Genomic DNA, 12976 nt, shown 5'->3' on the forward strand with positions numbered 1-12976 from the left:
ACACAGGAGGAGGGAAATGTGCTTCTTACAAGCACGAAATCTTGACACTTATTCAGCAATGAAAACCTCCTTTGATATCTTCATTTTAGATACTTCTCTTTTGTAAGAGTAATTTCATGGCTTGAAATATACAGTGGTGCCTCGCACAATGAGTGCCTCACACAACGATGAATTCACACAACGATGCCTTTTTCTGTTAAATTTGCTGCCTCACACAGCGATGTTTCCTATGGGGGATTTTCACACAACGATCTCCCTTTTCGCTCCTGTAAAAGTGTCTTACAATGTTTGGAAGCTGTTTTAAATGATTGCAATGGTTAGTCCACCTCCTGAAACCTATGCAAACTGATTTTGGTGTTGTTCTGACACTTCGTTAATTTATGATGATTTTTTGAATTTTCTCCATTGGAAACCATTGGATGGTCTGTCTAATGGTTTCCAATGGAAAAAACAAAAAATCATCATAAATTAACGAAGTGTCAGAACAACACCAAAATCAGTTTGCATAGGTTTCAGGAGGTGGACTAACCATTGCAATCATTTAAAACAGCTTCTAAACATTGTAAGACACTTTTACAGGAGCGAAAAGGGAGATCGGGAAGAACTTTAAAAGGCAAACGGAGATCAAAGAGCCCTTTCCCGATCTCCCTTTTCGCTCCTGTAAAAGTGTCTTACAATGTTTGGAAGCTGTTTTAAATGATTGCAATGGTTAGTCCACCTCCTGAAACCTATGCAGACTGATTTTGGTGTTGTTCTGACACTTCGTTAATTTATGATGATTTTTTGTTTTTTCCATTGGAAACCATTAGACAGACCATCCAATGGTTTCCAATGGAGAAAATTCAAAAAATCATAAATTAACGAAGTGTCAGAACAACACCAAAATCAGTTTGCATAGGTTTCAGGAGGTGGACTAACCATTGCAATCATTTAAAACAGCTTCCAACCATTGTAAGACACTTTTACAGGAGCGAAAAAGGACTTCGCAAAGGCATTGAAATGTATTGAGTCGGCTTCAATACATTCCAATATAGGAAACATTGTTTCACTCAACGATGTTTCCTATGGGGATTTTCACTGAACGATGGCAATCCGTTCCAATTGGAATGGATTAACCGGTTTTCAATGCATTCCTATGGGAAATGGTGTTTCACAGAACGATGTTTCACACAAAGTTGATTTTTTTGGAACCAATTAACATCGTTGTGTGAGGCACCACTGTAATAAAATATCATTTTGGGCTGGCTAGCTTTATGCTTCATCTTTTTCAGAGATAAGGAATTATGCATTCTGGACTGAAGCAGTTTGCTTTATGCCTTGAGCAGAGCTAGTGTTGATTGTTAACCAAGGTGTGTCTTTGTTTTTTAAATGCCCTCAATAAACAGGAACCTCTAACTCCTCAGAAATGCACACATCACATCATTGTTCGAGGTCTTGTGCGCATTCGCTGTGTGCGGGAAACAGAGCGGATTCTTCATTTTATGACCAGGAAAGGACTGATTAATACAGGGGTTTTGTCAGTTAATCCTGACCAGCCTCTTCTTCCCAAGGATTATCACAATGTAGGTATTTTTAAATTCAACAAATGAATAGTATTTTATGTTCTTGAACAACTGAAAGGGCTGTTAATGTGTTCTGATGTTCTTGTACTCATAGCTATCTTAGTGATTTATTCAGTAACCTTTTGGAAAGCCATATTTGTATGCTGTGTTTTTGCATTTCTGGCTACTTTTCTCTGTGAAAAGTTTCCAGTGTGAATGATTCTAGCATTTGCTCAGGATGACCTAAGTTGTTGCTAACAGAATGCCTCAGTAGGACCAGTATTTATTTGTTTTTATAGTATTTTTTTTTCATATAGTCACTCATTGAGACCAGTACTTTCTGTGTAAAGTCATGTAAAAGACCTCTAAGAACATCCCTAGTAGATTTAGGAGAATGATGTTCTTACAAATATCTTCTCTTCTTTCTTGAAGAAATCCGTAATTGTGGTTGGGGCTGGTCCAGCTGGATTAGCTGCTGCAAGGCAACTTCAGAACTTTGGAATTAAGGTAAGATAGCATCGGCCAAAGAATGGTATTTCAAGAATTCCCCATCTTCTCTTTCTTATGCATCTCCACCTTGCTTCTCTGCTGTCATAGAAGTGTCTGCTTTGGAGTCTAGGAGGTACCCTAGCAAATTTCCTCAGTCTGTAATGGTCTTTTCTGATTTTATGACAATTCCCCCCAGTGCCCTATAACTCCTACCATGTTTAATTAGCATGACCCCTGTGGTTCAGCATATCTGGACAGCACCAAATTGGGGAAGGCTTGTTTCTGGCAAGGAACAGCCCTTCCATTGCTGAGATCGGAGAAACGAGATGGATGCAGAGGGCATTAAGGATGGTGGGGGAATATGGTTTGTCACATGACCAATATAAGAAAGCTTTTATGTCTGCTCATATTTTCTGTCTTTTAGCAAGAACTGCTGTCTGAACTTGGCAGATAACATCTCTGCCCAGCACTTCAAAATTTCAGGTTTACTGCAGGTTTTAGTGATTATTATATGCCCTGAAGCATGGTAAACTCTCAGTCTAAGAAAGTGATAGCAACCTTTGCTCTTCATGGAATCATCCAGGTTATCATGTGAACTGCTGAAAGTGCTACACTTTGTTTCGTGTTTCTTACCACTCCGTTTGTGCATTGCAGGTCCTTGTACTGGAAGCCAAGGACAGAATTGGCGGGCGAGTGTGGGACGACAAGAGTTTCAAGGGTGTTATTGTGGGGAAAGGGGCGCAGATCGTTAATGGCTGTGTCAACAATCCAATAGCCCTAATGTGTGAGCAAGTGGGTTTACATTTTTACTGATGAAAACCTTGCAGTAATGAAGCTGATGGATTAATATAAATTGATCCAAATGTATATATTTTCCAGGAGTGGAAAATTTCTAGAGGTCACACATGTGTACTCTGGATCTCAGAGGGCCACCCTTTTCTCCCCAACACTCCCCAGTTTTAAAATCATTTTAACATGGGGGGATACTTTTTTGGCTCTTCCTTAGTTGCTTTAGACCCAAGAGAGGCCTCTTGAAATAGAAGTGGCTGGAAGATGATTGTTTGTAGCTCATTATATGAGGCTTATAAATAGTTTTCAGGGCTTAGAAATGTTCACTTTTTCAGAGTGTAGTTTTGAGAATCTGCCATGACATTGCTAGTGGCAGAAACCAGGGAGTTGTAGTTGGAAAAGTAAAATGTCAAAACTGTGCTGTTTATTACAATAAATAAAATAATTCTGATTGCCAGTCTATAAAGTGTGAGTGGAGAGTTTGTAACTTTTTTAAAAATTCTCTATTTGTTGTTGTCTCAACTCAGAGAAACTGTTTTAAAATTAGATAGATTTTCATTTCAATATCACATGGTTACTTGGGTCAAAGTTACTTGTTAGTCTCTAAAAATACTGAAAATTTGGAGCTCAGGAAAGTAATTTGAATTGCTCCCTTCCCCATTTTTTTAAAGATGGGAATGAAGATGCATAAGATTGGAGAGAAGTGTGACCTGATCCAGGAAGGTGGGAGGATAACTGACCCTACCATAGATAAGAGGATGGACTTCCATTTCAATTCTATCCTTGATGTTGTAGCTGACTGGAGAAAAGACAAAAATCAGCATCAGGATGTTCCCCTTGGAGGTAAGGGAAAACCCTGTAGGGGCTACAGAAAACGTCACAAGGACAGACACCATTTTAGACAGTGTGTTTCCCCTTCGCTTTTCCATATATGGAAATATGTCTTCTATTGAATTTTCCTGCCATGATGCTTGAATGTCTTGTCCAAAGGAAAAATGGGAATGTGTTTTTTGCAGACCTGCTTTATTCCTATGCAGGTGAGATGGACTGATCAGTTAAAGCTCCTACAGTTAATCAAGAGAGTTCTTTAATCATGACAGCCTTAACATAATTACACCAAATTGCTGTATTTTAGTACATGTGGAGTACAGTACAGAACAGATTTTTTCTTACAGTTCTCTCAAATTCTAAAAAAAGATTTGAAACTGGAAAAGTTCATCTTTTACATTACACCTCTTTGTGGTGTAATTTTTCCAAATGTTTTCCAAATGTTTCCAAGAGCTTGTGGGATACTGGAAAAAAAGACAATTTTGTGTTAGGGTTGCAATGGCAGGGATAAAATAGAGGGTGTGTATTTAATGTGGGTTGGTTCTGCTAGTCACCTGCCCATTTGTGATAGAAATGTTGCTATGAACTATTAGGCAAAGCTAGGCACTCTTAAATACTATCAGTTTTAGTGGAAAAGATGTTTGGCATGTGCTTAAAGCTGCTAAAATTGATCAGATTCAAAAGTCTTGGATTGTGCCACTAACATTTGTATATAATAAATTTTTTTGGAGGGGTGGAAATTAATTTTAAAACGTAATAAAAATATATACTTTTACTAATTGGGCTGCAGAAAAGAATGATTATCTAAGAAAAAATGGTGACTGGCTAACCACTGATTAAATGTATTATTATTTGCAGATAAAATCCAGGAAATCTATAAAGTTTTTATTCAGGAATCTGGTATTCAGTTCAATGAACTAGAGGAAAAGGTCCTTCAGTTCCATATCAGTAATCTTGAATATGCCTGCGGGAGTAACCTCCATGAGGTAAACGAAAAATGTTTGCTTGTAATGGTGGACCAGGGGTGAGCAATTAATTTCCATAGGGGGTCACATGAAAAATCTGAACTGTGTTCGGGGGCCGAACCAACTTTACTTAAAAATAAAATGAAACAGTGATGTTACGATTGTTTTTATTTTAAACTTGTTAATCTTCACAAATACTAAAGAGGTTTTTTGCGGTATGTTAAAGATAAGCAACTGATCAACTTTAGACAAAAAGCTATAAATGGTTTTGATGTTCAACTTGTTCAGTGAGAGAAATCCGGCCTGTCTTGGGCTTGAACAAGTGCTTGAACACTGGACTGGAGTGACGACCGGCGGGCCAGACAGGAGCGGCTCGTGGACTGTATGTGGCCCTTGGGCCGCATTTTGCCTAGGTCTGCGGTAGATATATCTGATTAATACACATGTGTGTATATGTAATTGTGGATGCAAGAACAATAAAACTCAGCCTTTTAAAAAAAATGTAAATATGAGCTTTGATACATCTGGAAACAGATCCAGTTAGTTCTAGCTGTGGATTCTGGTAAAAAGGTGGAATGTCTCTACAGGGTCTGTTAGTAAGTTGGATTTACACAGCAAGTAAGCAGTGGAATCCATCATCACAGTACTATCACTGCCATCACATATTTAATAGAGATGGGGGTATTCGTATACGAATATCCCTGCACAGGTGGTGTTAACGAGGGTCCAGCCCCATGGGGCCGGACAGTCCACTCACCAATCCATCACAGATGCAGACATTGCGATTCTACCAATGGCTCCACAGTGCGCGATCCGCTCGCCACTCCTGGCAGGTGGCGGGAGGACAAGCCTCACTGCAAGGTTGAAGAGTGGCAAGCAGATCGCGCACTACGGAGTGATTGGTAGCTTTGGCGAGTGAACCGTCCGGTTCCATGGGGCTGGACCCTCGTTAACACCACCTCTGTGGGGATATTTGTATACAAATACGAATACCCCCATCTCTAGTAGTTAATACTGACAAATGCTTAACCATATACCAGCTTTGTTGTATGATGTGAATGATTTGTCTCAGAAGCTACTCAGATTAAGCTGGATGTGAGTTACCACCCTGAAATGGTCTCCTTCTGTAGGCTAGCTTTTGGTCTGACAGATGCTCTGGACTGTGGGACTCTTTAAGACTTGGACTGTTGGTAATGGTGGGCAGGGCTCCTGAGATCTGAAGTTAAAACATCTTGAGAACCAGAGGTTGAAAACTACTGACCTTCACTGCAAGGGAATCCTAAAGCATCAGATGATCCTGGCCTGCCCAGATAAGAGCTTGAGAGTATGCCACAGGAGAACAGGCTCTTCAGTCTAGTTCACTTGAAAGAAAAAATAAGTCCCAATACAGTGATGCCTCACAAGACGAAATTAATCCATTCCATGGTTAATGCCGTCCAGCGAAGCACGCTTTTCCACAGGAATGCATTGAAATTTAATTAATGCATTCCTATGGGGGGGGGAGTAAGAAACAAAAAAATTAAGTCACTTATCAAGTACTGTAGACTGAGCCCGGCTCCTCACAGTGCCTTGGTAGCCCGGACCCAGCAGGGAGGTGGCAGCCATTTTATGCTCTTCTCCGCTCCTGCCGCCCTCCCCACCTCACAGCTGATTGGCACTGGGTCTTAGAGGCTTCCCTGGGCTTGTCCAGCACTGAAAAAGGCAGGGAAAAATAGCTGGAAATAAAAAAAAATGGTGTTCCCACCGGGGAAGCCTCTGAAAGCGACCCTAGCCAGACCTATTCGTCTAGCGGGTTTTTCGTGCCGCGAGGCATTTGTCTTGCGAGGCACCACCGTATTTGTTTGTCAAGTATTGTAAATGGTGGATTCAGTAAGTGATGCTGTCCCTACAGGTTTCTGCACGTTCTTGGGACCACAATGAATTTTTTGCTCAGTTTGCTGGTGACCACACACTCTTAAGCTCAGGATATTCTGCTATAATTGAAAAACTGGCTGAACACCTGGACATTCGGTTAAAGGTTCCAGTAAGTATTTGGAGAGTGGTCAATTTGGTTTGCCTTGGAGTAATTCAACTTAACTTGGTTTGTTCCTCTTTGCAAAAGAATGTAAAACATAGATAAAATTTAATAGATTCAGATTTACTTATCTTGCTTTGAAACAGATTAGTGTTTTTCCTGTGGCTTGCTATAATTGAATCTAGGACTTCTAATCTTACTCTAAATCCTTTCTCTGGGCTGAATCCAGAGATAGTTCTGCTTATAGGAGACTCTTTGATAAGAATGGTACGTTCGTAATCATAACTAAGTTAAATTCCATTTGTTTCAATGGGCAAAATCCTGTTGTGTAGCATAGTAAATTGCACTCATGTAGGCACATTGAATTAATTTGGATTTGGTGAGTTAACTCCTGTGTATATTCCATTGATTCAACTGGCCCTAGTCTGTGACTTACTCTAGTACCAAGTAGGGCCAGTTGAATCAATGGAACCTGCAGAGGAGTTAATTCACCAAATCCCCATTGATTCAGTGGTGCCAATAAACTGCAATTTACTGTGCTAAGCAGCAAGATTTTGACCAATGGACCTATTGTAGGTAGTACTAATGTTCAATTTGGCCTTGTGTTCCATTGACTGAGTTTGTATGGAAGCTGGGATTCAGCATTGCATTCAGAAGCTTGTTAGCCTGATTGAATCCTTAAGTTGGTCTACTCTGACCTACCTGCTATTTCTGTTGTGCAACCAAGCAAAGAAAGAAACAACTTCATTTTTCTTAACTCACATGTAGCAATAAGCCAAGAATTGGAAAAATAATTATTATTACTATTTTTCTGAATCTTGGCTTATTGCTGCATGTGAATTAAGAAAAAAAAATGAAAGTGAATAATAGTTTATTCCTCCAAGTTGTGCAGGAGGGAGGGAGGCAAGAGTAGTTTATGCCTGAGATTCTGTTTATATGCTTAACACTAAATTTTGGCTTAGTGTTATGTACTAAGGCCACCTGTATGTTGCTGGAGTTTATTTTCACACGTAGGATGCAAGAAGGGTTTGTCTTGGGCTATGTATATTTTAAAGTGCAGAAACAATTCTTGTTTAATTTTATCTCATGTTTCTTCCTGTGACATTAATGGACTCAGTGGATCACCTGCATCCCATTTTATACTTAAAACAACCCAGTAAGGCAGGCTGGGAGAAAGTGACTGGCTTAAGATCACCCAGTGATTTTCATGGCTCAGTGGGAAGTAAAACCTAGATCTCACAGTCCAACACTGTAACCACTCTATTGCTCAAATCACTCCCAGCCAAAGAAAAATAATTCCCAGAATTTTGTCTGCTGCCACCTCTTCTTTGACCATTCGCAAGTTGCTTATCCATGAATAGTTAATTTAACTCTGAACTTTAAGAATCATCTAACTCATTGGTTCTTAACCTTGGGTTACTCAGGTGTTTTTGGACTGCAACTCCCAGAAGCCTTCACCACCAGCTGTGCTGGCTGAGGTTTCTGGGAGTTGCAGTTTAAAAACACCTGAGTAACCCAAGGTTAAGAACCACTGATCTAACTGTTGGCTGTTTTCTCCTTGTATTTTTCACTACAACATCTTTTGTTTTTAAAAAGCAAATTGAAATGTATAGATAACAAAGATTTCTGCTGTCATCTTGTTATGCAAATATATATATATTTTTAAAAAAACAGGTTCGTAGGATTGACTACTCAGGGGCAGAGGTCCAAGTGACTGCAACAGATGGAACTGTGTGGAGAGCCCAGAAGGTGATCACCCTCTTCCTTCTTCAGTTCTGTTAAATATTTTCTCATGTCCAAGAAAAGACCAGATCTTGCTTATGGTGACTCGTAAAACCTGCAACCTGACATTGAGGAGTTGCTTTGGTTTCAGTAAACAGAATGTGAAATTAAAGTATTCGAGCAGGATGGTACTATTTGCTTTCTTTCAAGTGGTAATCTACAGGCTACTACATCTCACCTCTATCCTACTATACTTGCTAGTCTTAATTCTTCATACATTCTTACACTTGCATGTACTTACAAAGTGTAAGGCTGAAGTCTGGAGCAGAGTGTCAGGTGGTGATAGGAGGGGAAGACCAGGACAATAACCTGGGGTTTTCCCCAGCCTCTCCAGATCATATATGGAAAAATAAATGAACTACCTCGCTTAACGATTTTAATTGGTGCCAAAAAAATTCATCGCTATGGGAAAACATCGCTAAGCGAAACACGTTTTCCCATAGAGATGCATTGACAACTGGATAATCCGTTCCAATGGGAACAGATTGCCGTCCTTAAGCGAAAATCGCCATAGGAAACATAGCTAAGCGAAACGCGGTTCCCCCATTGCAATGCATTGAAACCATTTCAATGGGGGAGAAAAAAAATCACCAAAAATTCAAAAAGAGTCAGAACGAAGCCAAATTTGGCTAACAAAGGGTTTATTAAGTGCACTAACAAGTTCAAGCATTCTAAACCCTTTTAAAACAATTTAACACCTTTTAAAAATAGCGAAAACAGCTGTCAAAAACATCGCTAAGCGAAACAGGCGGACCTAAACTGTCATCGTTAAGCGAAGCAAGGTCCTGAACATTGCTATGCGAAATTCCCCCATTGGAAACATCGCTAAACGGAGTGCAAGATAGCTCCAAAAACCTCATCGCTAAGCGAATACTTCGTTAAACGAGGCAATCGCTAAGCGAGGCACCACTGTATCCTGTACACTAAGCATATGAAAATGTGTAAAGAGTGGCTCTAATAGGGTATTGTATTTAAAACTGTGTGGAGCCTTGTGGTCAAGAAACACTTCCAAGATGCTTCACGGTCCTCAGAGCACCTGACTCCTCATTGGTCACCCACAGCTTAGAGCCAGAAAATGCCATCTTGATTTCCTGCCCTGTCTTTAAAAGCCTTGTGGCGGAAGGGGACAGCTTGTCATTGTGTCTTTTTTCTACTGGTGACAGGGACTTTTAAGTGACCCACGGGGGATGATGGAATATTCTGTGTGTGGGGGGAGGGTTCCAACGTTTTTAAAAATGTGATTTTTTTCTTTATGTCTGCTTGGTTGGAATATATCCTTCTGCTGTGGTGTGGGAGACATGTATTGAGTCAGTTAGTGATGGGACTTTCCTGCAAATTGACCAGGAATTTCCCTAGGCAAAATCCTGGGAGATGCAGCCTGAAAACAGTAGTTTAAAAAGAAGCTTTTAGGTAAAAAAAAAAGCCAAAAGAATGGTGATGCAGGCCCACCTGGAGATGAGAAAAGCTCCTCTTTAACAACTGTTTTTGGTGCCACGTCTTCCAGAACTCTGCCTGTGGGAAATTCTTGATGAGCCCAGAGAACTGCCATGCAAAAGAAATATATGTTCCGTCCCTCTTGAGAAGTGTGGATCAGGTCAGCTTGCTCTGGAGTTCACAGAAGATCGCATTTGTTATGCATCCCTGCTGTACTATAATTAAAACTATTTTTCTCCCATCAGGTTTTAGTAACTGTGCCTCTGGCAATTCTTCAAAAAGGTGCCATCCAATTTTATCCAGCTTTGTCAGAGAAAAAAATGAAAGCCATCAATAGCTTAGGAGCCGGGGTCATTGAGAAGGTACGAGTTCATCTTTTAGACGTATTCAGTGAAATGGAATAGGGAGCAGTAGCTTACTTCTGTCCCACTGAGCTTGTAACCAAGATCTTGCAGTCAACATTGTGAAGCTAGGCCTTTCATAGAATCATAGAAAAGTGAAGTTGTAAGGGGCCTACAAGGCCATCAAGTCCAGCCCCCCTGCTCAGTGCCAGAATACAATCAAAGCATCTCTACCAGGTGATTAAGTTTTTCTTGTTTTAGTTACATATATTTGCACATCAAAGCTAGATAGATACAATGTGGCTTTGAAATGCAAAGTATATCATGTATCGAGCTGAATTGGAGCTGGACAACTTGGTGACTGTCCAGATGTTGTACTGCATTTCCAGCCAGCATAACCAGTGGTAGGAACTGAGAGGAATGGCAGGCTCAGCACTTACTCCTCTGAGGTAAATAATCCTGAAGGTAATACTGTATTTTTCCATGTATACGACCCCCCCCAATGTATAAAACAACCCCCTAATTTTGACCCTTGATGGAGGTGGAGGAGGAGTTAATGGGCAACTGCTCCTCTGCCTCCGCCGCTGCTGTCTCCACTGCCCACCGGATCACCTTCTCCAGAGCGACTGCCTGGGCTCACCTCCAGCTCATGTTGCCACCTTGTCCCCTGCCCTAAGGAGATTGTTGGCGGAGGTGAGCCGGTGATGGCAGCAGGAAGAGGTGCCCAAGCACGTGTGTTTGTTTGCCTCTGCCTCTGCTTCCTGCTGCCTCCGCCACCAGAGGGGACAAGGCGCCAATGTGAGTTGAGCCCCTCAGCCCCACTGGAGGTGGTGATTGGGCAAGCGGGGGAGGCAGCAGCAAGAGGCGCCTGAGCACGTGTGAATGCTCCTCTGTCTCCGCCTCCTGCTGCTGCTACCTCAGCCACCGGAGGACCTCTGGAAGAGGCAATTGGGCAGCAGCAAGAGGTGACTGCTTCCTTCCGTGTATAAAAACAACACTCAATTTTTACTTTAATTATTTTAGGGGAAAGTGTCATTTTATACACGGAAAAATACGGTAATCCTGATTGGTAAGAAAAGTCTGCTCACTATTCAACCTCAGTAAATCATATTGCAATCATATTAGACTAAAACTACACTGAAATTTACTTCTTCTATGCCACTTGAATCTCATACTCCACCATGTCGCAGTCCCACATGGTACCCACAATCTGCTTTGAAATTGTATAATTCAGCTGATGTGAGAAAGGCTGCACAGACTTGTTCCTGTGAAAACATCCTTTGATGTTTCAGGAGCAATCTTCCCTCAACCATATTTCTTATTTCAAAAGCAATCTTGCCTACATGATTAACTAAGCTTGTTACACTATTAACAGAGCTATACTAAAATTAGTGGTGCTGCCACTGAAAAAGTTAGAATGATTTTGGAGTGTTTGCTGTTCAGGCTGTATTGGTTTGCTGGCTATCATAGACTGGGAGAGTAGAAAAAAACTCTGACATGTATGTATACCTGGGAGTACTCAAAGTCTCACCCTTTAACACTGCACAGAACCACAGCCCAAACTGGCAAGGAGGTAATTCTTACCCTTTTCTTCTCTAGATTGCACTACAATTTCCTTACAGATTCTGGGATAGCAAAATTCAAGGAGCTGATTACTTTGGCCATGTTCCACCTACTTCTAACAAACGTGGGCTCTTCAGTGTTTTCTATGACATGGATCCGCAGGTATTTTATACTCTGCATGGAGAGTAATTATTGGCCATTCTTGCTCTTTGGATAAAAAAAGAGAGAGATTAACTTTAAAGCCTTTCCCTTCCCTCCTGCCTTTTAATATAGTTGTTGTAAAGTAATAATTTGACACTTCTTAAATGTACATGACACATGAAAGAATATTCTGTAGAATGTCTCCATGTAGAAAAGAGACTTTCTGAAATAGTGGGATTAATGTTAAGAATTAGGATTTTTTTTAAAAAATGAGATTAGTTTTTGACAACTTTTGATTTACGTTTTAAAAAGCTATCTTACATGACATACTTTTAAAAATGATGGCAAAATTGTTCTGCCCTCCCCTGTGCAATTCTTTTCAGTAAATTGTGTTCAGAAAGGATATCAGCAGTTTTATAGATTTACAAACATTAGTATAAAATAGGTTGTTACAGAGTTAAATACAGCATATAAACTTGTCTTTGTTTCTGTTTTAATCACAGCGCAAGTGCAGCGTCTTAATGTCTGTTGTTACTGGTGATGCTGTGGCAACTATTAAGAACTTAGATGATGAACAAGTGCTGCAGCGGTGCATGGCTGTTCTCCGTGAGCTATTTAAAGAACAGGTAGGCTCTTTTTGTTGAACTGACATGAATGTAGTATAGATTTAAAGGACTTCTCCCTAGAGTACACTTGGTCTTTTGCATGCAGGGGTGAATGAATCTGTTATTTTTGCTGTCAGATTCACATTTTTTAGGCTTACATTTTTTCCATTTCCACACACTTTTACATGCAATGTCCATGCCCTTTTACATGTTTTGCAAACAATTCCCTTTCATATAAAGGCATTATTTTATTCTGTTGTTTTACTACAGCTTTTAATATTGCTTTTATTTATCAGTTTTAATACAATATCTGTTTAATGCTTTTAAAATATTGTAATAATTTATTATCCAGTTTTTAACTTTTTCTTTTAATATGGTGAGCTGTCTTGTATCCTTTAGAAGTCAAGTGGTATATATTTTAAATAATAATATAATAAATATAATGCATTCTTATTAGTTATATTTACTAACATCCTCTTTCCTG

General features: G+C 40.1%; 1 protein-coding gene across 3 annotated transcripts in view; it reads left to right on the forward strand.

Annotated features, from left to right (window-relative positions):
• KDM1B (lysine demethylase 1B) overlaps positions 1–12976 on the forward strand; it is a 36287-nt gene that overhangs the window by 18106 nt on the left and 5205 nt on the right. For all 3 annotated transcript variants that reach the window (XM_072998668.2, XM_072998669.2, XM_072998667.2), the window contains 10 exons: positions 1386–1562; positions 1974–2048; positions 2685–2822; positions 3491–3662; positions 4506–4633; positions 6504–6635; positions 8301–8375; positions 10088–10204; positions 11783–11908; positions 12391–12513. In XM_072998668.2, coding sequence (XP_072854769.2) covers positions 1386–1562; positions 1974–2048; positions 2685–2822; positions 3491–3662; positions 4506–4633; positions 6504–6635; positions 8301–8375; positions 10088–10204; positions 11783–11908; positions 12391–12513 — 1263 coding nt within the window. The remainder of the gene's footprint in view (positions 1–1385; positions 1563–1973; positions 2049–2684; positions 2823–3490; positions 3663–4505; positions 4634–6503; positions 6636–8300; positions 8376–10087; positions 10205–11782; positions 11909–12390; positions 12514–12976) is intronic.

The sequence above is a fragment of the Pogona vitticeps genome, chromosome 4 (genome assembly GCF_051106095.1).
Source record: "Pogona vitticeps strain Pit_001003342236 chromosome 4, PviZW2.1, whole genome shotgun sequence".
In the NCBI taxonomy this organism is placed as follows: domain Eukaryota; kingdom Metazoa; phylum Chordata; class Lepidosauria; order Squamata; family Agamidae; genus Pogona; species Pogona vitticeps.